Source organism: Athene noctua, chromosome 10 (genome assembly GCF_965140245.1).
Source record: "Athene noctua chromosome 10, bAthNoc1.hap1.1, whole genome shotgun sequence".
NCBI lineage: Eukaryota > Metazoa > Chordata > Aves > Strigiformes > Strigidae > Athene > Athene noctua.
The window spans coordinates 16,373,768-16,400,591 of record NC_134046.1 but is presented as its reverse complement, the minus strand read 5'-3'; the positions used below and the strand labels follow the sequence as shown (position 1 = coordinate 16,400,591).

At 35.7% G+C, this 26,824-nt stretch overlaps 1 protein-coding gene across 7 annotated transcripts in view; it reads left to right on the top strand.

Moving 5' to 3' along the window:
* CACNA1D (calcium voltage-gated channel subunit alpha1 D) overlaps positions 1–26,824 on the top strand; it is a 197,048-nt gene that overhangs the window by 155,510 nt on the left and 14,714 nt on the right. For 5 of the 7 annotated variants that reach the window (XM_074914639.1, XM_074914641.1, XM_074914638.1 and 2 more), the window contains 10 exons: positions 277–315; positions 733–861; positions 1,596–1,661; positions 3,278–3,369; positions 4,682–4,841; positions 5,951–6,078; positions 6,192–6,288; positions 7,868–7,970; positions 9,081–9,182; positions 14,833–14,963. In XM_074914639.1, the coding sequence (XP_074770740.1) occupies positions 277–315; positions 733–861; positions 1,596–1,661; positions 3,278–3,369; positions 4,682–4,841; positions 5,951–6,078; positions 6,192–6,288; positions 7,868–7,970; positions 9,081–9,182; positions 14,833–14,963 (1,047 nt within the window). The remainder of the gene's footprint in view (positions 1–276; positions 316–732; positions 862–1,595; positions 1,662–3,277; positions 3,370–4,681; positions 4,842–5,950; positions 6,079–6,191; positions 6,289–7,867; positions 7,971–9,080; positions 9,183–14,832; positions 14,964–26,824) is intronic. The other 2 variants (XM_074914643.1, XM_074914642.1) reach the window with 1 other exon arrangement.

The window sequence follows — 26,824 nt, the reverse complement described above, 5'->3', positions numbered from 1 at the left end:
TTTACATAGGAGCAGATATTTTATTTTGTATCTACTTCCTATTGAGTCTTTTAACCATGTTTTATACTAGCAGATTTTAGTATGAGTCAGCAAACATGAAATGCTAAAGGGAAGGTTTTAATAAGGATATTAATGTTTTGTTAATTTTAATAAGGATATAATGTTTTGTTCATTTACATTTAGAAATTAAAAACGTCCTTCCTTCTGTTTATGGTTAAGCTAATTTTGTTGATATTTTATTTGATTTTAATATTTAATGTTCTTAATTTCTTAAAGCCAAAGCCAACTGAAACAGTCACAACTGATGAGTCTGGGGTAAGATTAGTAAACTGACCCCAGTGGTTTTACCTCTACTTGAGTTTATTATTTTTACCATGTCTATTTTCCACCAGTTTTTTCTGTATTTTTCATAACTGTCTTACTACAAAGGTGTTATGCAGTCGTTTGCATCCATTGTCAATGTAGTATTGAAGTCTACTACAAACAAACCCAATATGATTCTTATTAACAAACCGAAAACTTGGAAATGCATGTGATGTGTGAAGCATTTCTACAGGTCCTGTGTTTTTAGCATGTGATTTCTCCTTTCATATCATGCTTATCAAGGTGAAAAGGTCCTCAAGATACATTTTCAAATCTTACCTCTTCCACCTTTGCATTTGATGTTGTTTTTCTGGAAGTGTTGCATGTTTGAGTTTGTATTTAGTTTGACTTCTCCATGATGCTCTTCAGAACTCTGAAGACAGCGCTAGAATCTCCATCACTTTTTTCCGTCTCTTCCGGGTGATGAGGTTGGTGAAGCTGCTTAGCAGAGGAGAAGGAATCAGAACTTTACTGTGGACATTTATTAAGTCATTTCAGGTTAGCAAAATTTATTTAAATTTGCTTTACAATTACAACCATTTATACACCAAATTTTATGAAGCAATACCCTCTAGAGTGCCAAAAATATTAATTTTGAAATTCATGTTATCAATAATGACATATTTAAATATAATTACATGCTAATGCCAAAACAAACTTCACCAGTTACTTCAGTGAGTCCAAGGGTCATTCTTTGTCATTTAGTATTAGCTGTTACCATGAGATTTCTACTGTACTTCATAAAAATTATTTGGTATATCTAAAAGGCATAGCTTTGACATACACAGATCTCATACTTACACACATTTATTAGATGACTAGAGAAGAGGAATTTAATCTATTTTTTATATAAACTAATTTAATAAGTGTAATAAATAGATATTTGAATCCTTGCTCCTGAAAACTCTCATGAATGTGAAGTTAATGGAACTCTATAACTATAGAAGGAAGTATCTTTGTGTTGTCAGAATCAGTAATGAAAATAAAATTAAAAACTGCTAAAGGTGTTTTTTTCCCCTGGATTGCTGGCAGAAATAATTTAAAAAATAATGAAGCTTGGGTTCATTTTATGCAGCAAAATATTAAGAGTGACAGGTAATAACATTTTCAGCATTTGCATGCGGAGAAAATCCTTGGAAAAGCCTGTGTTGTACAGAGAAATTATTTTTGTAAATGGAATCGAAATTATGATGTGAAATTACTAAAAGACACTGCACCTGTCCCGTTTCTAGGCTCTGCCTTATGTTGCCCTTCTGATAGCTATGCTGTTCTTCATCTATGCTGTCATTGGAATGCAGGTAATTATAGAATTTTTTTAGCATTAAACATAAGTACAGTGTTGGCTACTTTGAGACTTGTTTGCTAAGGTGTTTACTGAAATATTATTTTGATAGTGGTGCTATATATAAGCATATAAATATTGTGTAACATAAAAATATTTTTTTGGCTGTAATTTTGGTAGTCAGAAAATCCAAAAAGATGCAAGAGCTTGGTGCGAGCATATAGTATCTTTGCTGAAAGGAGCCACTCGTTTTCCATGTACTGTGAAGTTTATTCCTCTTCATGAATGTATGAAAGAACGCATGATTTCTTTTTATTACAGACTTATTTTGGGAATCAGGCATTAGAACTTAGATCTTTTTTTTAAAAAGGTCTTTCAAATATGAAAAGAATAGACTAGGAAAAGAATCTAGCTAAGGATTTAGGCACAGCTGAGCCTGTGGTTAATCAAGAGTAGGATGTATGTACAAGATGTACGAGAACAGAAAGGATTTTGGTAACTTAAAATGTAAAAATGTGTTGCTGGGATGAAGGTGCCACTTCTCACACCAGCAGCAGCGCTGTGAGGGCAGAATAGGTTCTCCAGTCTTAATAACTGGAGACAGCTAGAAAGGAGAAACCTGTCAGGAGACTGTTCCTGAAATTCATACTACTGAGCCATTTCTAGCTGTTTGAGAGGGGGCTGCAGGAAAGCAGCAGATAAGGGCCCTGAGCACAGAGCTGTGACTGGGCATGTAGTTTGAGTTCCATGGGAGTCTCTGTGCCACACATGAGATCTAGTGCTTGCCGAAGGAGGTGCCTGAGGGACATGGCTGGGTGACCATCAACACTTTGGCAGAAGTTCCTGTTAGGTATCCTGAATTGGGGTACAGTTCTTTTTTTTTTTTTTTTTCTTCTTGTCATAAGGCCTTAAGATAGCTCTGCATTCCATAAAACTTTATGGATGTCTTCTTTTGTTCTTAGGGTTGTAAGGTTCTTCAGATCAACACAAAGGGAGGTCCTAATTAAATGGGATGAGTAGAAGAAACATGTTCTAGAGAGTGGGTTTGCTTCTGAATTCTTTCTCTTCATCATTTATCCAAAAGCGACTTAATATCCTTGCAGTCTAGACACATGTGTACAGAGCACAGTGGTGTCAGTCTCTCTAAATTAAGTAACAACCTTCAGAAGATACAAATGATGTTAGGGAAAAAGAATGGTCTTGTGGCCAAGGAATTGCAATTTAATTCTGAGGAACAGAACTCATTTCCATCTCTGGCTGAGACGGAATGCTCAGATTCTCTGTGCTTTGGTTTCTGTCTTTGCATCTCTTTTTCTCTGTTTAGATTTAAGGTTTTCAGGACAGCGATTATTTCTTAATACAACTATGTTCAATATTTAGCACAGTAGGGCTTTAATATCAATAAGCACTCTAGGTGCTAGTTCAAAACAAATAATATTTTCTCACCTGAAATACAGGAATATGTATTATTATGATAATAATAACAAATGATTATCAGGAAAAATCTGAAGAGGGTAAAGAATGTGTATTTGTGGAAGTGTTTTTCATACACACTGAAGCTAGATTGCAAGGGCTACAGCTTCTGACAATACAGGTCACTAGGGTGAAAGTCAAAATCCTGTTTTATTGTAGGTATTTGGAAAAGTGGCCATGAGGGACAATAATCAGATAAATCGAAACAACAATTTTCAGACTTTTCCCCAAGCTGTGCTTCTTCTCTTCAGGTGAGTAAACCTTAACTTTTACTTAATGCATCCCATTTCATTGATCTGTGAAAAATGTCTGCAGCTCTTGTACCATGGATTTGTTCAAAATGTGTTTGTGAGTGAGAAACGATTTAACATAACAAGTACATTCTCTCTATAGCTGTATGCTGAATGTCCATTAGCACAGCAGAGTCCTAATCTGTTGATACAGACCTAAACTCATTACAGCTATTGTGAAACATCTCGTTTCTCTTCAGGTAGAGCTCAAACATAGCCAGCCCCGATATCACTGTGTAGGTGTTGGGGAAGGTGAAAAAGACTGTGCCCTTGCTGTAATCTTTTGAAGCACAGCTAGTATGACACTTTGAGGAAAAAAAAAAAAAAGCGTTGTGCAAAGATAAACTGTTCTTTACATTTGCTGAAGAGTTGACAAGAAGTAGAAGGTGTAATTTAGAGAAGGGAATTGTTGGATAAGCAGTAGGCAAAACTTTCTGATGGCAAAGGTAGTTAAATCTTCATGTAAGGGGATTATGGAATCTCCATCATTAGAGATCTTAAGAAGGGGTAAGCATTTGCCAAGAATGCCTGAAAGTGTCCTGGAGCAAGGAGAGGGAATGACATGGAATAGGGATGCCCCTAAAGGTGACAGCCTTGAGAGCTCTCTTGCCTGTGATTCCGGAACTCCACTTGGCTCCTAGGCATTGTTACTACTCTGGTTGGCAAAACTGCTAGGTCATTGTTTATCTGAGACCCAATGAGATTTGAGTCACTTTAGGCATGTAAAGACTTTTTCCTTTGAAACTAGATAATGAACACAGCTCAAAATTTCATAAACATGTAGTTGCCTTCTAAATATTGGAAATCATGGGTCTGTGCACAGGTATTGCTCAACTATACAAAAAAGCGCAACAGCAGATAGAGACGAGCATTTCCTCAATCATGCTGAAGAAAAGGCAATTATTCTTTTATAAATATATACTTTAAACTTCTAGGACAGGTTTTCATACACAACACTGCTTTCATACACAGCAGCTCCACTGCAGCAAGTATTTAACTTGTAAATTACAGTTTGGGGTTCAGATTTTTATGTGCGAGCCTTTATTGTTTATTAGTCTACCTTATAAAATGTGTCTGCAACATCAGATCTATGCTTGTCATTCCTGAAACATGATCTGTATTTTCTTAATTAGCTCGTGCTCTGAAAAGTTCACAGTGTTTTCCCACTTCTGCTTGTACAGCTTCAAGTGTTTTGTTGGATCTTAATAAACTAATACATCTGTAATCCATTTTGATCAAATAATGCCTAATTTATCTTTGTGACCATATAAAGGTGTGCAACTGGAGAAGCCTGGCAGGAAATCATGCTGGCATGTTTGCCTGGAAAACGCTGTGATCCAGAATCTGATTATAATCCAGGGGAAGAATACACATGTGGAAGCAATTTTGCCATCATTTATTTTATCAGTTTTTACATGCTTTGTGCATTTTTGGTGAGTCTAGCTTGTGCTTACTAACAGAAACAAGCTTTGGCATTTTGAGACTTTATTCTGAACTAAGAGTAATGGGTTCAGGGAACAATTGAAAATCCCGTATCTAAAATATCTTTGCAAGGTTTTTCTATACACAGTTCTAAATCCTGTATCTTATACTGATTTTTACAATAGGTGTGGTGAAACATTGGAAGAAGTTGCCCAGAGCAGCTGTGGCTGCCCCCTCCCTGGAAGGGTTCAGGGACAGGTTGGACGGGGCTTTGGGCAACCTGGGCTGGTGGAAGGTGTCCCTGCCCAGGGCAGGGGGGTGGGACTAGATGATGTTGAAGGTCCCTTCCAACCCAAACCATTCTATGATTCTAAATTCTCATGTGCAAGATTCTTCTGGCTACATTTATGCAGGAGTGATTGGTTGCATGCTTGAGACCGAAGTTAACAGTCTTTTAATCAGGTATTAATCAGGATTTAAATTTAGCAGAATTTGGATTTGTGTTCTCAAACTGTGGCAATAACCTTTCTTCTTTATCCATGGCATAATAGATTATTTGTTCTAAAATAATCTTTGAAAATGTCTTTCCTCATTGCAGGTGTCTAGTCTAAACTGATTGATTTGTTCTATTCACAGCACTGTTCTCCTTGCAGAAGGAGAGTGGTCAAACAGAATTCTGTGAACTGATGTAAACATACACATTCTGCTGTTCTGTATCATCTTTTGTGCTAACAAAACATACGCAGAACTCTTAGTGTCATGACAAAGAATCCTGTTAATACAAAAGCTGTTTCCTGAGGTCTACACTGTGTCAAATACACATATTGGATCCATTCTTTAATTTGATGTAGTGGGATCTGGCAAATCAAGGAAGAGAAACAAAACCGCGTTACAGCCTATGTTAAAGACTGAACACTCTAAGATAGAATCATGCGCTTGTCATGTGATTGTAGAGTTCCAGTTAGTCAGTTAAATGGTTAGCAAGTACTTTCTGTGATATCTTATATTTGCCAAACATAATTTGTGAGATTCTTAACCTGCTACTTTATAAAATTATCTGTTGAATATTTTTTTAAATTTTGAAATAATTAAAGCAGATTGTTCTTAATTACTTTTTTAGATTATAAACTTATTTGTGGCTGTCATTATGGATAATTTTGATTATTTGACACGTGACTGGTCTATTCTGGGTCCCCATCATTTGGATGAGTTCAAAAGGATATGGTCAGAGTATGACCCTGAAGCGAAGTAAGTTAGATAATTTCTCTGATAAGATTTATCTGGTAAAAACAATAAAGCAGAGCATAGTATATTTTTGGGGAATGGATGTATGTTTGGTAACTGATGTATGTTGGTTCTAGGGGAAGGATAAAGCATCTTGATGTGGTTACATTACTAAGACGTATTCAGCCACCACTTGGTTTTGGCAAATTATGCCCTCACCGAGTGGCCTGTAAGGTAGGTTTTACCCTATTTACTTCTCAGGTTTCTCTCACAGTTCATTCATTCATTCAGTTCTGTCCTGTATGTGTCACATATGCACAGTATTCCTCTCTGTTCACAAGGTCTCCTTCACTCTCAAGTTTTCTCCTCTTTTTGCAGACTTAACTTAAAACCAGCAAAATTAGTGTAATTTCTTACAGTGTGCTCATTTGAGTAGTTACCACCAATGTAAAATTCTTCACAGAACATCAAAATGAAAGGGGTCATTCTGTAAGTGTATCTCTAGTTATTACAGTCACGTATATGAACTACCTCACCCCAGCATTTCTGGTGACCCAGTGTCACAAACAAGACTACTTCAAACCACTGACATTTCTGATATTTCTCAGTCCCAGGGAGAAGAGAGCGGTAGTTTACTTTAATTGACAATTGTTTTGATACAGTACTTTTACAGTGGCGTTCACGAGAAGTTTGCTGCATATGAAACATAGAAATGAGATTGAAGGGTGGGAACTGCAAGATGAAAAACCAAGCTGAAGTGAATAACGGTGTGCAATACAAAATGTAGCAGTGAGTGAGAAGACTGAAAATTAAAGGGAGTTTAAAATGATGTAGAATTTGTCAGGCACAATGTGTAATTTAGATGAGGATTAATTGGATTTTAATATAAAAGTTGAAAAGCAACACAAAGGAGATGAATAATTATGTTATTTGTGCACTTCAGAACTATGAATGTTGTGTGTTTAGCAACTTCAGTAAAAATAAGATCAAGTCTTTTAATTAAAATATTGCTACAGCAGCACTGTCATTTTGATTTCTATTATATCTCTTTTATAAATAAGTTGACTTATAAAACACTGGGTTCAAATGGAATGCCACAAGGCATACTTAAAACAAACCTGTATCTATATGTTAAGATAAATTATCTAATTGAGTAATGCTTTTAAACTAGAGTAGAAGAAAATCCAAGTCAGACATCAGGAAAAGATTTTGATAGATCGTGTTCTGACAGACAGAATCACAATACGCTTTCTGAAAGATGAATACTCTAATGCAAAGATGGACTAATTCAGAGAGGAGAGCTGCTTTCACACGAACTCCGTGTTAACAGCATAAGAGTTGCATGGCATCACTGAACGGTTACCTGAGAAATGAATCAGCTTATACCAGACAGACTGGTGCTGTGGTTCTTCATGGAGCAGGAGGTAGCCATGGGAAACCTGGAATGTGACTGCAACCGGAGCACATGCTCTCAGATAACTGCGTTTGTCTTTAATACTTGCATAGTGTGACTTAGTTGTGGCCAAGGACTGGTCTTCAGTGTTTGCAAATTAACTCAATAAGTAGCTCATGAAAACTACTGCACAGTTATAGCTTTTGTATAATCCTGCATGTGATTAATAACAGAAAGAAGTGATATTGGGTGGTTATATGCAGCTGGGATGGAAGACTCAACTTTTTTTTAAGAAGTGATTTTTATGCCTCACAGTGAATATTATTCTTTTAATACATCAGCTTTTCAGAAATGAGCATTACAGGAGGTTTCTTTCAAGCAAAGCCACATCAAAATTTGTTTTCCTTTTCTCATTTACAGAGGTTAGTAGCCATGAATATGCCACTAAACAGTGATGGAACCGTCATGTTCAATGCTACTTTGTTTGCTTTGGTTAGGACTGCTCTAAAAATAAAAACAGAAGGTAAGGTTCTTAGCTGTAAAAGCCTTTGCTGCACTTATCAGAAGGTACGATGAGGAAAAGTTACAATTTCATTCATTCATTTTGTTGGACATGAGCAAGTCTGCTTTAGTCTCACTGGATTTGGTTTTCTTTTGGATCATGAGTTTACTGTTGCTAGGAATGATTTGCTAGAAAATGAAAGGAATGGGGTAGTGAGGCCAGAGCCCAAGAAATCTCAGAAATTATTATATACTTTTATCTGGTCAGATAAAAACATGTAGCAGTGGCATAACAGGAGTTCTAGTGCAAGGAGTGAATGAGTTCCCCTTTCTATCCAACCAAGATGTTCCTTCCTCAACACTCTTTAATGTGGTGCCTTGGATCCCACATGAGCGCAACTGCAGCTTTTGCTTTCAACATCCCCAGTTTGATTGAGGCCGGTTCTGACTGGTTTGAATGGATTTTTGTCATTTTGATCAGAGAGGGAAAAGTTTTTTTAAAATAGTAGTATGTTTCAAAGAATTTTACTTTCTGTCTTCATATATTTTTTCATTATTTTACCATCTTTTTCTACTTTCTGTTCCATGTCTTCTGCCATTCTCAGCAGAATATGAGTTCCACTGCCAATAGCAAACTGATTAGGTTAAGCTCCCTCAGGCATTGATGTGGCTTAGGTGAGCATTGCAAAAGATGAAAAACTGCTCAGTAGTCAGTTTCCTGAACTTTCAAGCCTGTACAACTGAGTAATTACCATGATTAAACAAATAAAGTCTCAGCTTTGGACCAAGAAAGAAGTGACTTGCAAAGAGCAAGTCATCACTTTCTGCACAATTTAGGTTGAAGTTATTAAGCATTGACAAGAGTAGAGCCAAGATCTGTAAATTATGGTTGACCTCTGCAGTACTCCAGATACTGATATGAAAGCCCCAGGGGCTCACACTGTCTTACACCCTTTCTTCTCTTTAGTTGTTTTAGTATTGTTATTTGCTACTTCTTGCAGTTTAGGCTTGCTGCAAAGCACTCTTATCCCTGCCTTTATTTGTGTACAGCTAATTAATATACAAAAGATCATTCATTGCAGCTGGTTGAGACATAATTGCCATCTTCCATTTTTCTATTTCATTGCCACAGGTAATCTAGAGCAAGCAAATGAAGAACTTAGAGCAGTTATAAAGAAAATATGGAAGAAAACAAGCATGAAATTACTTGACCAAGTTGTCCCTCCAGCTGGCGGTCAGTCTGATAAACTTTGTAATATGCTATTCTCTGTGCATTTTGGTCTTTCTTGATTGTTAGGAACCAAAGGAATAAAATTACTATATTTTGCAATTATGATTTCATTAAAGGGACAACAAACAATAACAAAAAAATATAGAGAAAACTATATCCTATTACACCACATAATACATGTAGGATTGATAAGTACAACTTCCCTAGGTGAAAAAGAGAGGAAAATGTTATGCTTATTTTCTTGCTTGAAAAAAACACCTTATTGGTCCTAAATCTAATCCTGATTTCAAGTCATTCAGCAAAGTAAATTAAACTTAGTTTCTGATTTCAATGCATTGAGCAAAATAACATGTTTTATACTAATTAAGCTTGACAATGTACACTACATTATAGCTTATATCCTTGTATATGTTGAATACTTCTGGGAGAACCCCCCAAAAATGTAATTGCCAGCTTAAAAATATTTTTTATGCTAAATTAATAAAGCAAGAGGCTAAATTATCTCTGTTACACTAGTTTAAACCAGAGCAGTTCCATAGTCAACAGATAATGGAAATGGTTCAGATTTATGCCAGTATGACTGAGATTTGAATATGGCCCATGTAAAGAGATATCTAAATTCTAATGACTCCAATACATCTGTGAGAACTGCAAGGCACGTATATTAGTTGTTTCTACGTGCTGTAAAATGACATGTCAGATATTCGTTATATCTCTCTTTTTAAATATATATATTCTAATATATATATATTTAGCCTTTTTCAATATATACATTTTTATTAATATGCTGTAGGGTAGGTTTAGGTGACTGTTTTTTACTTGCTTTTTCAAGTTTTAAAGGTGCAGGATCTGTTGCACTGTCACCCACACCCAGGATATATTTATCTAGCCATCCAATACCTAGATCCATTGTAATTATCTGGTATTTCTTGTAGTTTATTGTACTTCTGTAGTGTTACGGCAGCTTTCAAGACTGATCAGACTCAGGTTTGGAAGCAGACTCAAGATCCCAGGCCCGATGGTGGTGGAGGCTGATCCCTTTCTGGAGGTGATGCTCTCAGTCTCTAGGGGAGGAGGAGCATGCTGGCTGCACTGCTGTTCAGCATGACCCGAGAAGCAGCACTAGCTTTGTCGCTGGAGGGAGCCACGTGCTATTGGTGTGGTGGCTGCCAGATAACAGCGGGGATGAAGGCCAAAATCTAGCCAATTCGACTGTCCAAAGGGGAACTGATACTGCACATTTAAAACAACTTTTTGTGTTCTACTCTGTTGTTTTTAGCCTTACACCTAAGTGCTTGCATGGCATAGATGAATTGCTTTGTTATTGTTGTAACTATGTGCTTGAGCTTTTTCTGCAGCCTCTGTTCCTTTCAACTATGAGTCTTTCCGAATATTCTGAAGCAATTCTGTTTTAGGGTGGTGGCATGGAATTAGTGTTGCCTCTTGCCAACTTTATTCCCCTACATTTTTTTATTGAACTAGAAATGCATGCTTCAGAATAGTGAGCTGTGCCTGCCTAAATCAATCTGACAAAGAATCTGTAAAGATTACATTCCTAGAACTAATCTTACGTAGTAACTCACTGTTAACTTCAGCTTCATTTCATTGCTGAATATAAGCTGTATATTTATTTTCAGCTGTACTAAAATTCATTGCTAATATTTATTCTGCAAATGTAGCTTTTCAGTGTAGCTAGAAGGCTGAAAATCTGGATCACTGCTCAATTGATAGGAAACGGTATGGCTTCTACAACCCCATAGAAATAAGAATGTGTTGGGAAGTCCTTAAGATTTATGAATTTTTTATTTCATTTTGGTTTGTTTCTCTGTGGACCTTGTCGTGACTTACCTGAAAATTGAAAATATTGTAACCCACCTAGAGAAAAGAGGAATCAGCTATTTTACATTCATATGACATGGGAGTGTAAAATAGCAAAGTATACAGTAGAGATTAGTTTCTGTTGATGCTTAATATTCAACAGAAAGTGGTATATGACAATAACACCAGTGACAGCTGATAATATCATTCTGCTAGGGGACAGAATATTCACTTCAGTATAAATCAACAAAGCATCCAAATTAAATATGTTAAAATCACTTGCACTTAAAAGTATTGAGTGGTCTAGTTTATAATGTTTTTCTCCAGTATTACTTTTGCTGGTATTACTGAAGGCTGGATCCTTCGTGTGCTCATGACCATGCCTACAGAACACAAACAGAACAATTATTTGCAGAGCAAAATGAAAATAATAATTATAGCATTTTTTTTTCTTGAATTATAAATAGATGCACTAGAAATGATCAGTTAGTTAATTATTAGTACTGGTTATATAACTCGTTACTTAATTAAACTCATAACTTAATTAAACTGATAATAGTTAGCAACACATTTTCAGTACAGAAAATTAAATTGCTTTGCAAAACCATAGAATGTCAGTCAAATGCCTGAATGTATGAATGTATTAACTTTCTTGGGAGACTAAGAGAGTAAGAGAAGTGCATACAACTCACTAAAGGTTCACAGGTATTCTCTAAACTCCCCCATCTCCACCTGTAAGCCCATTTAATCCTGCCTAATATTTTTTGCCCTCTTCCAAAAACTTCCTACTGAAATGATTCCTTTTGCTGTCACTAACTGTAATTATAGGTATGTCTATTCTGTGGTCAGTTATGCTTAGCTGCCTCCCTATACCTGTCCATATCTGGCTATATGTGTGTTACTCAAAAAACAAAGGATGGCTCCCTTTGGCCAGACTTCAGTTCTTGTGTGCACGTGTCTGCAGTACAACTGACTGTGCCTGTGAAGTACACATGCGTCTTGTTTGTACATACAGACTTCGGCATGCACAATTCAGCAAACTGGTAGTGCATTCATCTAATATACTTATTAAAAGTTGGTGCATGTCCAGAGTGATCAGTAATGGCCCTTAAGTTTTGCATACAGACACTTTTGAGGTATTTTCGTCTCAGGTACAGTCAGTTGTCGTGCAATGTCATAGCCTGACTTGAGACATGCTCTAAGTGCAACCCATAGTAGTATATGTTATATCAAGTCTGTCACTTCTATGTGCTTGTTTTTTCTAGGAGCCATTTGCTATATGACTTCCTTAAAAGTTCTGTTCAAATACTTGAAACAAAATAGTATAAATGATGGGGAAAGGCTTATCTGGGGAGTTTGACCAAGGCTATGTTGCAGATCAGTGGATTCAGCTAAACTAAGGCAGGCAAGTTTAGATCAGATGCTTTATAAGAGATCTCTTCCTAATACAAACCACCGTTAGTCTCCTGAGGAGCTGACAAGGGAGATTACAGATGAACATTGGAGCAAAAGTTCACAAAAAGTTTTGAAATTAGATTTGTGAAGTCAATTAAAAACCTTTTTTACTGCTGAGTCCAAATGTATAGACTGGTGAGATTTTCTTGTGAGCTATGGAGTTCCTGCTATTTTGTGGTGGGAACTGGGGGGACTTGGATCTTTGAAGAGATGTCAGTATTTGGCAGAGCAGGCTCCTTAATGTTCTAATATACTTCCTGCAACAGACTGGTCTCCCAACCAAGATATTTTAAAGCAATTATTATAATTATTTTTGCTTTGATACATTTAAAGACAAAATGCTGGCAGGATACATCCCTGGTGCATTTTTACTGAAGTTAAAGCCTGTCATACTTTCTCACATGCATACAGCCCATTTCAGACTATAAAGAGAGGAGCTTATTTTGAATGGTAGGGGATTCATTTTGAGACAAATTTTGTCACAGAAGTAAAAATGAGTTTAAACAGTATCGTACATGGATTGGATTTCCCTATCCTTTTCATTGATGTGAAAACAAGACACAAAAAGAAGAAAGTGAATTAAATTTCAATTAACAAAAGTTGTCATATTACAGGTAACAATAGTATTAGAAATACTATCATTACTGAGATACATTGGGACATATTATTGATAAAACGAAGACACAAGGAAACTCTGTTTTAATCAAATGTTAATGTATGATGTTACAGTATATGACAATCGATTAGAGAATTTGCTTCACAATCAGAGAAAAAGCTTGCTTAACAGAAGGTGTTCATATGTTAAAAAAACCTCACAAAACAAAATGAAAAACCAAACTCAAGTCTATCATAAAACTTCATTAGAGAGTTAAAATATGGAGAAAAAAAATGACATAAAACTAAAAAAATCCATACTTTCTAACAAAGTTGTGTTAAAATGTGTCTGGGCACATTAGATTTTCCATGTTTAGTCAAGTACAGAGTAACCCAGATCCTGAGATGTGTTAAGCACCTGTCTGTCTCAGCAAGGGCAACTGGAATGACGGGAACTTAATGCCCATCAGGATGTGGACCCCAAGACTGGAGAGAACTTTGATGCTTAAAACACACCAGCCCTAATGCTTAAAACATACCAGCCCTCCTTTATGTGTGGCAGTAGTCAGTTAGAACTGTGTTGCAAATAATTATCTCAAGATACTGAAAAAAATCAAGACATTGGACAACACAGCAGAAAGGGAAATAGCTAACTTCATGCCAGATAACTCTAGGGGGAAAAAGTACGTGAAAACAAAAGCAATGTTTTTTAATAGAAAACTATTCCTAGTTTTCTGGCAAGCATCACTCATCAAGAGATCAGTCTTGCACAACTAAACGATTCAGTGGGACTCATAGAACAGACACATACATTCTTAACATGCTATGAACCGGGCGATTTTGATATCCTCCTAAAGTACCTGTCTTTGAACTCTGAAAACTTTGCAATTCAGATTTTATTCACAACAGTGACTCTGTAAAAATGCTAGGGTTTACTGTTTGTGTATCTTTTGAATTGTACTATATTAACTGATGGAAGTTATTTCATTTCTGTCATCATTGCAGAGCTGATACAATACAATAATGTGGGAACGCAACATGTTGTGTCACAGTTGCTATTATCATCACCTGTCTAGAAGATGGCTAAGGACCACATCTTCACTTAAACAAAAGCCTCATAAAAAATATGTGAAATTATAACCTCTGTGGGATTTCCTCAGAGTCTAGAATCTGTTTTATTGGATGATAATAAGATAACAGAAGATACAGCCTAACATGAGCATCTGGGACAAGTAAAATTCAAACTGGAAGGTGCTCGGGTATTAGAGTGAGGGCATGACACCAATAAAAAAAGTGTGCATAGCAAAGCAGGCTGCAAAGATGTCAAAAGTCCTTATGCAGTCAGAAGAATGCCATATTGATATACTGACTAATCAAATTTGGTTCAGCAATGAAAACAAAAATGTTGTAAACAGGACTGGTTTGTGAGTTGTTTTTTTTTAATAGAGTCACTTTTATGAACGTAAGTGTATGTAAGCCATAGTAGCTTTTATTTTAATCAATTTATTCCAAGTAACTAAAGCCAGTCTCTCAGCTTCTATGCATATACAAACATGGTTATGAGACTTGGTAAGGTATTGTATTTTCTTCTTTATTAAAGATGAGTTCACTTAACTTACTGAGTCTAAACTGCTTGCTAAAACATTGCTTTTAAGCTAGTTACAGGTTCCATTGTTGTAAGCTGAAAGCATAGTACCTATTTTTTTCCCCCCAAATCAGATGTGAGTATACAGGCTATTGATAAATGTGCTGACTTGGGAGAGATCTGTCTGGTCTGTTCATTTAGATGATGAGGTAACCGTGGGGAAGTTCTATGCCACCTTCCTGATACAGGACTACTTTAGGAAATTCAAGAAACGCAAAGAACAAGGACTGGTGGGGAAATATCCTGCGAAGAATACCACGATTGCTCTGCAGGTGATTTTGTTTTTACATTTTTAACTAACCATTTTGTGAGCTTACTTGAAATAGCAGGTAGATGAATATTGATGATTGTGCAGTGCTGCAAGGATTTTATTTATCTGGGACACTTCTGGCCCTTATTCGTCAGAAAAGTAAAACATAATCCTGCTATTCTGTCTATAACAAGGTAAGTACAAAAAGTTACTCTCTGTGGATTATTCAAACAGTAGCAATGGTTATAAAATTTCTTAGCGAGTCTAGCTGATACATCACAATCTAAAGTTGCTGATGTAAAATCAGATAAACAAAGTCTGAGCTATCATTTTCATTCTTTGTTTTGCTTTAACTGTTAAATTTCTTGTGTTCCTACAATGCCATAAACCAGTTCTCAGATAAATTCCTAACATGTGTTACCACACAGAAAAGAAGTTTTTATACGGTAACATTTTTCTTCTTAATTCTCATTGTTCTTTTTCTTTTCCACTTATGATTGCTGGTGAAATACCTTCCTATTAGTATTTTTTAATGTTTACAAAGTCTGAATTTCACATTCATCAATTTGTCTTATAGGAAGTAATATTAGCATACTACATTAATGTCATATACCTCTGTCTGTCTCTTAAAATAAGCTATCAAATGGAAAGCAGGACAACAGATTTGGCCATCTGTCTCTCAACAGGCCTGCAGCAAGCAGTCCATAGAGTATATGTCATCTAAAGAGTATATTCTGAAAACTTCTGTCCAGTGATACCCTTTGTATCATGAACTTTGAAAAAGGCAAATGGAAGGCTGTCCTCAAATAATTCCAGACATCATACACTGCACCATTTTTATTCGATTGGGACTTTCTGAATTTCGGTTAATGATGAGTAGATTCCTACAAACTACAAAGATGTTTGATGTTTCTGATAACTTTCTATTCTAATGCCAAAATTTAGGAACACCTTGTGAAAATCCCTTTCTAAAAGGGGAGAAATGTGTTAACCTCGGATACTGTGTTAAAAATCCTGCTGGTTTGTACTTTGATCTAGTAGAATGATCTTTGCTGTCTTAAGTGGGTAATTTGTTTGATTTCTATTTCCTGAGAATGTCTCTGCTGGCGGCTCTGACACACATTCTATTCCAAGCCACTGTAAGCATAAGAGATGCAACAGACAGAGAAAGATTCATCCCAGTTCTTGCTATTGATGTGTGAGCACATGGCTTGCCAGGCCAGTATGAACTATATTTGCATCTCATGAGAGAAGAGAAAATTATGGGGAATAGAAGAGATAAAAAGAAAGACTGGAAACAATTGAGAGGGAAGCGAAAGAAATTGGATTTTTAGTAAGGACTAGGAAGGAGTTGTCTTCACTGCAGAATCATTTAAGCATAAGGAGCTCAAAGGTACTTTTACGCCACAGTATTAAGTATTTTCCACTTGTGTTTTTGAAGTTTACACATAACAATATAGAAACAAATGCTGCATTTCCAAATATGAATGTGCTTTGTTGTTTATTATCAGATTGTGCTTCCTGTTCAATAACAAAGACAGAGGGCAAGATGAAACTGGAAGAAATTAGCTCTTCCTCTGTCTTTAGACAAATATTTTTCAATTCAAAACAATTTTAAAAATTGCCATGAATCTCTGCTAGGAATCTACAAAGGCCTGTGGGATTTGAGGCATGGCATTTATTTTTTTGCTGATTCAAACAGTGCTCCTGTGGTAATAAAATGAGGCAGGCTGATAGATGGGAAGGTTCTCTCTCTCTGTCTCTGTCTCTCTTGTTTTTCTGTTCTCTCTCTCTGTCTCTCTCTGTCTCTTTCTTTCTCTTCATTTTCCTTTGTTCTACTTTTGTCTTTCTAACAAATCGGTAGTGACTCAACTTGATTTACAAAATAAAAGAGGAAAGTAACTTGAAACCTGTGGTTGGGAAAAAGCTCAGTCTGACGGGTTTTCAGTACAGCATATAAAAGAATAATATAATTCAATATAAAAGATAATATAATTCAATACTACAGCTACAGCAACTCAAATTCAAATTCAGAATGCCGTGTTTTTTAGAATATTCAATTATATCAGGATACAGCTTTAAAACAGACCTCAGTATCTTTCTAAAAGAGATGTACTATTTCAACAAGGAATTGATTTCTTCTGATCAATGTCCCCGAGAACAGTCCTGTGGGATGTATGATAGGGAAGATTGCATAAATGATCACAGAGGATCCTTTTGGCCTTATAATATATAAAAATCTGATGTCTCTCATTTTCAGCCTCTTTATTCCAGACTTGCTTTGTCCAAAGCTTAAATGCTTATAAAACTGTAATGTTTTCAGAAATCTATGTTCTTAACAACCATTTTTGGCAGCATAATTTACAGGTGTACCATCAAAATTGTTTTTCAACTACAGAATTTTTGTTGAATGATCTGTGAAAGGCTTGTAACTATGAAGATGTTGCTTCAGTTCTTGCAGATCTAATAGCTATTTTTCCATTTATTCTCTCAAATAGAGCTCTAAGTAAACTAATGTTTGCATACCTCTTTGGTAAGCAATATACTAAGAAAAGCAGAAACATGCAGTATCACTGCCTGACATCCAGTTTCTTAGGGAGGTTGTGATGACTGTTAGTATACACCATACTTCTATTGTAAATACTGAAGGAACTTCATATAGCAATCACAGTGGATTTATATCTTTATTACCTAGTTCATCCAGATGAGTTTGCTGTGTGTTTACATATCCCTGTGTAAACTAATCATACAAACTGCACATACAGTATTGCAGCACCTAACTACTTATGAAGAGATGGATGGAACGGATTGTGAACAAAAAAAAAAAGTACTAAATTAGTCAGCCTTCTTTCCTCTCTGGAGGGGAGAAATATTCTCAGCTCCACCTGAGTTCCTGACACTGAAATCTGCCAATAAATATGGGACCTTTATTTTTATTCTTGGCTAGGTTTACCTTATCTTTTAATTGTTTTGAGAACTAACTTTCTGAAATTAGAAACTTCCTGTAACCAGGGCAGGCATGTGACTTCAGCAGTAGCTTTTCTTTAGTTTCTCTAAACTAGTTAAGATGTCACAGTAACTATTAGTCATGACAATACCACTGCAAACTGCTTCTGTTTTCTGGACTGCTAAAATGGATCAGATTAGCAGAAGCTGGGCTAAGCCTGTCTAATTTTTCAAGCTCTGTCATTCAGAACCTTCCTATATTAGGAATTGTCTGCTATAAACTTTAAATAAGATGAGGAAAATACTTCTATCAGGCTGCAATAAGGAAAGGCTTTCCAGCCATCCAATTCATCTATTTGTAAAGAACCAGACCAACGGTATTTTCATATTCTCATGAACATCTCACCCTGTTGCACACCAGTTGTCACGTTGCAAAATCCGTAAGCAAACCAGCAGATAAAAAGCAATGTCAGCTGTTCCAGTTTGTGTCAAAAACTGTATGAGCAATAAATGCTTTTGTACTTCTGCTGACATCTGTAACTTTCTCTTGGGGTAGTTGGAATTACCTGCAGAATTAGTTAATTAGTTAAGAACATGCTTCCTGTGGATCTGATAAATCTTGCAATTGCTTCGTTATCTAGCCTGGCCTTCCTTATCTCCTATCTCCTCCAAGAAAGGGAGAAAATGTGCTATCAAGCTTTACAATCCATTCTTAACTGCTGTATGAAGCAAGATGTGAGTTACAGTTTTATAATCCTGCTGATTCCTATAGTTGGACATGTCACTCCTTCCCTGGCTTCAGGGAGTAAACATCCACTTTGAGAAAGAAGGTGTATGTTCCTTGTGACAAAAATCCATTCTGTGTTTTAATTCTCAGGACAACTGTTGTGACAAGAAATTTTTGGATGTTGCTGTTTTCCCTGTTTCCTGAGAATGTAACTTTTTTTTTTTTTTTTTTTTTTAACGTAGATCACTCCTCTTTGCCTTCCTTTATTCCTCATGTTCTCAGTGGTATTTTGTTGGGAGTTTGGTGGGGTTTTTTGTTTTTTGTTTTTTTTTTTTATGATAGTCTTGTTTAGTACTTTTGAAGATACTGAAGGGAAAACCATTTAACTGTCAAATGGGTTAAGACACTGCTTCTTCCAAGAGAGTTATACTACTTTTTTTTTTTTTTTAACTAGTTCTTTAATTATATTCTAGGATATTAAGATGGATGCATTGCTTTTAGCTAAAACTGCTTAAAACATTTACTTCTCATGCTGTTGTTTCCAATGGAATGACTTACATTAACTTAGGCAGAAAAATTATGTGCAATAATTTAAGAGCTTTGACATTCAAGATAAAAAATTTTTGTAGAACTGCAAAGCAAAATCTTCATGATATTACAACTAGAATTCAAATTCAAAAAAAGAAATGTTTTCAGCAAGAAAAGCACTTAGAAAAAAATCCAATATAAAAGATAAGGAGTGATCTACACCATCTTTAGTTAGTTGAAGACAATTGCATAACACAGGACAAAATTCCATGAGCTCAGGAAGGTCCAGTGAGGTTTTTTGGTGGCCTGTATTAGTCATCTTAGTAAGTCCTGTTTCAACAAGTGTGGGAATAAATCTTCCCTTGGAACCCACATTATTTAGCTAAAGGTTCAATCTGTGGCCCCAGGAAGGCAGACTGACTAAGGAGCCTGTGTAAGAATACTGTTCTGATGTTTTCTTTAGAACGACACTAAAAGAATTTAATTTCAAGGTTAAGTAAAAAGATACACTGGTTTTTGTTATATCAAGAACTTTTGGCAGTAGATGTAATAGCTAAAATCAATGGCACCTTAATTTTACCCTTCTCCCAAATGTGTTTTCTATCATTTGCAATTCACTAGATAAAAGCATTCTAATTGTTCAGTTATGTTGCCAGCAAAATATTTTTCCAGCACTTTACAGCCAAATTACTACAGCAAAATTTAATATATCAAGCCTCTTATCCCACTTGTACCAGTTATTAGTGTATATTTGTCAATAAAGTACTCTTAAATTTCAAGTAACTTCAACCATCCTTTGACTTTTGAAGAATGCTAGGCATGTACTTTTTCTTACTTTTAAAAGACTTAAAAGAATGTTTTGTTATATATAGTCACATAGTTATTGAAAAGCAGTTCTAAGTTAGGGGAGGTTCAATGGCTTGAGGAAATAATTAATAGGGTTCTTAGGTTTTCTGTATCAACTGTTTTACTTAACCCTGCTTTTTTACATATATACCCCTTGCATCATTAATTATTTCTAGTTAAAGTTACAATGCTAACACTCTCAAATTTAATTTCAGATAACGTTTGAAAAATTAGAACTAGTGAAAAATGTTTTCTCTTGCTTTAGAAATTCTTCTTTACCATATTGCTCTATAAAACAAAACAAAAGTAATCATAATTTGTTGTATGTGTCAACTACTGAGCCCTGATGGTATTTATGTGTCTGACATCAGTGATAAAAATGTGCACGAAGAGCAACTCACACCAAGAGAATCCTCTTAGCTGCTCCTTCTCTGATGTCAAAGATGTCAAGAAATGCAAAATATCAAGAAAGAAACAAAAAACCAAGGTGCATTTTTTTCCCCTCAGAGGTTCTGAGAGTTACATAGGTAACAGGGAGTTACCCTGCCTTTCTGCCAACAAAATCAAAGCAGTTCTTTAAAGGAGTTGTATTTGTTTCTGCTTTCACTTTGAAATGACCTGCACTTTTCATGCAGTGCTAGTAAAACTGCTGCCTCTGTCCTTTTGAAACTATTAAGTAAGAGGATGTTATAGTTGATCAGGGACAAGTGTTTAACAAAACTGAATACATTTGAAATTGATCTTGAATTCTCTAATAGGAAAACTAACAGCTTTAAAAACACCTGTTGTAAAGATTATTTTTTTTCTTCCCCTTCCATTTCTTTTTAGCCTACTTGAATTTCTCTCTCTGCAAGGTCATGATAATTTGTCCTTAATGTGATAAAATACTTCTTAGAAGAGCCTCTTCCACTGTGCAGGTGGCTCTTTCACAGTGTAACAGTAGTGTAACAAGCTAAACTAGAGAAAGACAAGGAAAACTGATGTGAGTGGGCCAGCAGTGACTTCTGTAGGAGATTTTATTCAACCATTTCCAGCATTTGATCAGACTCTTCCAGGCACTATAGTGTGAGAAGTGGCTGTGTCTGCTTGCCAGGGGACAGCATAAAAGATGTAAAATCAACAGCTTCTGAATTAACACTAGAAAAAGTACAGAATACTTCTTTATGTCATAAAGACTTTAGGAGTTCTAACACATGAAGCTGAAATCGCATTTGCCTGAATTTCATTTGGTTGTATGAGACCAAAATTTGTGTACTGTGTTAAGAGAGTGTCACTGGCAGCCCCCTCACCATTTTGGGGCCAGAACCTTGACCCAACTGGAATAAAGAAAACAGCTGCTTCTGATACTGGGTTTGAGAAATTTTGGGGAAGAGAAGTAATAAAACTTTGGGCTGAGTCAGCAGATTAAAACGGAGCTCCCTGTAGAACAAGATTTACTTTCTGAATGCCAGAGCATGCAGCAGGAAGGAGTTACCCTTCTTATTCTACAATATTGCATTCAGGGTGATTTTTATTCTTCATAGCTCAGTTTTTCCTCAAGGATGCAGCATTTTCTGTTAGCCTAGCACAGGCTGCTGTTTGGCTACACGTAGTCAGAGAAGAGGAAGCACTCTAGAAAGCAAAGTGGGTCTTAGAAGATTATCTGCTCAGGCTAGACAGTGAAGTCTTTTTGCTGTGAAGTTTCAAATTTCTCCTCACTCAGAAAGAGACATTTCAAATTATAACCAACAGCAGTTTGTCTAAACTTGCATATTGTCACTGAAAACCTTTTTAGAAATGAAATAACAATACCCCTTGGAACTACAGCAGCCTGTCTTCTGCAGACCCAGGGGTTTTCACTTCTTGTGAAAGGAAGAAAAGGAGGTGGTCCTGAAATGATAGGTGGCCAGTTCATGTTAGCTATCTACTATCATTTTTGTGATGTTATACATGCTCCTAGGACATGAGAAAAAAAAAAATCTTTAGAGCTCTCAGTGACTTTTTAATGCTATTGACTGATATTTATGCAGTTAGAGCAAGTATATTTTCTGGTAAGATCAGAACAAAATTGTATTTGTAGCAGTAGTTCAGGAGATGTCTTTTTGTCGTGATGGAAATTTGTATTGAGTCAAACAGTAGTCAGATTGCCAGTAAAATAAATGCTAAGTGAAGCATGAACAAGTTTAATTACTTTCATCTAATACTTACAGTGAATTAATTAATTCTACGCTATTTTTCCTAGGGAGAATACTGTAAACTATGTGACATTTGCATCTATATTTGACATTTATTTACATGTAACTCTCTATGTTAATACATACAAATAAAAGGACATTTCCCTTCATATCACAAGTACACAGAATTTATTGAGCTGAGCTTGATTTTAGGAACATGTTTCAAATTAAACTAATCATGCTTTTTTCTCTGCAAATTTTATAGGTAATATCAACTCTGTAGTAAACAGTAAAATAAAAAGGTTAAAAGTTTCTAGTAGGCATCAGCTGAGGGGTTAATATGTTGCTCAAGTTCAATTTAATTGTGCTCCCTTGTTCATGTTGTGTTCACAGAAAGGCTTAGCTTGAAGGGAGCCTGGGTTTGATGGAAAGCACAGAGCTTTTGTGTAGTTGTAGAGCAGTGCACTCGGCTTCAGCGTTAGAAGACGGGCTCTGTGAAGATGAATAACACGGGGGAATCAAGACTTGACTACTATGTCTCTTACGTTCACTGCTATAGTGTAGGTTTATTCAGCTGGGTTTTTTGCATGCTTATTTTCTTATTTCAGTAGTCCTTGCATGGTATTCTGTTCATACTAACCTCAGTTTATTCTTGTGTTAAAGTGTTAGTGTCACTTTGAGGTTTTTTGTTCGTTTTTGTTTTCACTATGAAATAAGCAGATAGTAAAAACATGTTTATTATCTACAAATGTAATGGTTTATATGAACATTTTTAGAGTCATAGGCTTTCACTGTTCAGAAGCTCTGAAGACCTAAGTATTTAGAATTCATGTTTATGCTTTATTTCAGATTTAGTGTGTTCATATAGCAATATACATAAATATACATCATTCTTCTAAGATCTGTAAAGCAAAGCTTACAAATGTCTCTTCCATTTCCTGGTATCACTATAAGATGCCTCAAAAGAGGAAGTATTGTGTATTTTATGTGTCTAGAAATAATGTAGGTGATCGTGATTCTTACTATTTAAATAAAGGTATTGTGCTTGCACTTCTTAAACTAAACTTAAATTGCATCTATATGTAGGTTGCACCATACCTCAAAATGGATGTGGGCTGGGTTTAGATATAGGGAAAATTATCTTTTTGTAGTTCCAGTAATTATAAGCATTTAACTGTTTTTCTAAAAGTCATGACTCTCGAGTCTTGCATGATACACAGATTTCTTAATATAAGACATACATCTGAAATCATGTTACTGTTTTATGCATAATATGGACATAGAAAATTGATTTAAAATCTATTTGGCATTTGTTAAAAGTAGTCCTTTAAAAATGTTAACTGTTCAATATTTTAATGTTTAACTTTTAAATGTTTTTATGTTTTGGTGTGAGGTGCTTTTCAAGCATCTTTAAGTTTATCTCTCTCTAAATGATGAATTCAGAAATACAGTTATTAGTCATATGACATTTTTTCTCACTGAAGGTCTCCTACAGTTCTATTATTTCAGCATTTGAAGGCACATGTGTGTGATCTCAATGCTGGGTCAGAGACAGGGGCATCATTAATTGTCTCTTGAGATGCTATTTAGGACCCATCACTGGCTTCTTAGGACCTCCTGCCATCTTGAAAACATTACAGGTGCTATTATTCCTCATAAAGCACAGCTGCACAGAATTATCATGTTAATCTGAAGTCATCTTGTGCATTTACGGGAAAGCCTATTTAAAGACATGCTTGGGTTTTTATGTAATTATGTTGTTCAGTGCTCTGTGTGTCACTGGTTTGCTAACTAACCATTGGACTGATGCATCTCATCTTTCTCATGCCTACAAGGAAAAATTAAGCAAGGAGGGCATAAAAAATTAAATTTCAGAGAGAAAGGATCTGAATAAGAAATACCTTATTTTTGCAAACTTCTAGTGAAATCTCTGGAATAGAATGAGAGGCAATCAAACACAGTAGCATTAATGACTTTTCTTCCTCTACTTCAAAGAAACAATAATAAAATAGAAAAACCTGAGTAGAAGCAACAGATGTCCTCTTGCACAAGAGCATGAATAATTCAATGGTGCAGTTTTGATCAATGTTAGCCCTATAGAACTGGTGCCTAAACATGCCCCTTGCATGTTTTATCTGTTCTGTTACAGGCCGTTTCATCTTCCAGTGTCTTTGATGAAAACAAAATTTACTAAAATGTATAGGGTAGATGCACATAAAGATTAACACCCAAGTGAGAAAAAATATATTTTTTTTTCAAGTTACAGATTCATTAGGCAAAACCATTTTTGTATAACAAGTAATAATATTCTGTTGGAAAGTTAGGGATGAATGGAACTGAACAGTTTTGTGTTCTGCAACATTTTGGGATTACTAAACACATTTTGTTAGAAAAGTGAGCCACTGGCCTGATTTTACAGCTTTGTGAACTAGGCAGGTTTCCAGTCTGGTGAGCTGAGATGGATATTAGATGTATATATGATGGCAGAACTGGCTTCCTGCTTCTTGAAATGATGTGAATTCTATTTTGGTCCGCCAAAAATAGGAAATAAATAAATATTTATTATTCACATTTACACTTCTTCAGGGAAAATCTTTAAAGTTGTGTTTTACTGCTGAAATGGCATAAAATAATAATGAAATTTCCTTTAAGGAAAGGTGAGAATTCTCTCAGGACATGAGAAAATCTTCAGGAATTAAGAATCTGTCATAAAAAATAAGGATATAAGGGAGATTAGAGAGACTGGGACCATTCCAGCAATCTTTACCAGCCAAATGAAATGTTATGAAAGTTCTTATATCAGTCTTCGGTGTCTCCTGGATGTTCTGATTCAGGAAAGTAAAGAGGAATCAGCTGTGATTTCCTTTCCTCTGCAGCTCTGATAAACCATGCTCAAAGACTGTGAGGAAGTAATTTCTGTATAACACTCAAATTTGACTTTTTTTAAAAAAAATCATTATATCATGATGCTTCAGGAATGTCGCTAGTCTTGAATCATTGTATGGAATAACAACAAAAGGTCTTATAAATTTCTACTTAGGGAAATAATTGCCTCATAAGAACTTAAACAGTCATAGCGGAAAAGAAATGAGCACACCTCTGGGAAATGTAGACACGTCACTATCCAGGTGCGTTTTATTTAAGAGATCTTTGATTTGGTTCTGAAGTGCTTGAAGGTAAAGTCAAATGTTTTATCAGTCCATGCTACTTCTACAATCTTCTCAGAAGACATTAAATGTGGTTCAGAGAAGGGAATTTCCTGCTGACAGATAAGTATCAATTCCTGCATTTTATATCAGCCCACTTCAGTGTCAGTTGACTGATCTAATGAAGAATTATTCTCCTATCAGTGAGAGCTCAACATGAGAATTTGTCTTACTATGCAGTGCTCTTCTGGCATAAAAATAGCTCTTAGATTACTTAGAATACTTTTAGATTACACCAGGTAAAATGAGGCAGTACATGGAAGTATTAATTTTAATGATAGAGTTCACAAAATTATTGTGGGTAGTTCTGTTAGATCAAAATAAACCGAGGAATTTTTTAATTCTGCCAAGCTGATGTTGCTTGTAGAACATGTGGCTTCAGTACTATCTGTGAGTGAATAAAGCTGACTGGTTTAGTTTAACTAATATATACTTTTATATATGGTGATCCAGGTTTTAGTCTTCAGCTGTTGACTGTCATTGCAAGAGGTCTGTTACATGAAAATGAGTATTACTGACGAGAGATGAGATGATAAAAGCTGCCTGCTTTCTCTTGAGTAAAGGAGTAATTCACCAAGAAGTAAACCAGAAGGCAGCTGGAAATATAATCAGAATTAAATCACTATTGAATATGTTGCTGCCAAACACATGGCTTTTCTCAGCTTTTAGGCATACATTTGTGGGACTTTGTCACAATTTGGCAGACAGTACTAGAAGCTACCACTTTTTTGCCAGGGTTACAATTTATAATACTGCTGTCTGAGCACTGTGTTCACAGAAAGGCTTAGCTTGAAGGGAGCCTGGGTTTGATGGAAAGCACAGAGCTATTGTGTAGTTGTAGAGCAGTGCACTCAGCTTCAGCATTAGAAGACGGGCTCTGCGAAGATGAAAAACATGGGGGAATCAAGACTCGACTGCTGTGTCTCTTATGTTCACTGCTATAGTGTAGATCTATTCAGCTTTTTGGTTTGGTTTTTTTTTTTTTTTTTTTTTGCGTGCTTATTTTCTTATTTCAGTAGTCCTTGCATGGTATTCTGTTCATACTAACCTCAGTTTATTCTTGTGTTAAAGCGTCAGTGTAGCTTTGAGGTTTTCTGTTCTTTCTGATTTTCTTTGCTATAAAATAAGCAGGTAGTGAACATGAAATGCAAGTGACTACTCTTGCTAATGACTGAATAACCAAAATATAATAGTAATTCTCTGCTAAATAAATGGAAGCCTTTGGTCATCTGCTTCAAAATCTGTACCTTAAAGTGTTAATTTTCTTCCCTTTAGCACCATACAAAATGATGACATTAGCAACCTTGTGAAGGTCTTGACTATGCAATTAGCATAAGAAGTGGGAGAAAGCATAATGTATTCAGAAAAAGTCTATAGTACTTTAACTCACTAGTAAATGATTTTTAGAGCCTTGTTCAATTATAGTGTAACTCTCAAAGTTCATCCCTGAAGAAGAAAATATAATTGCCAAATATAT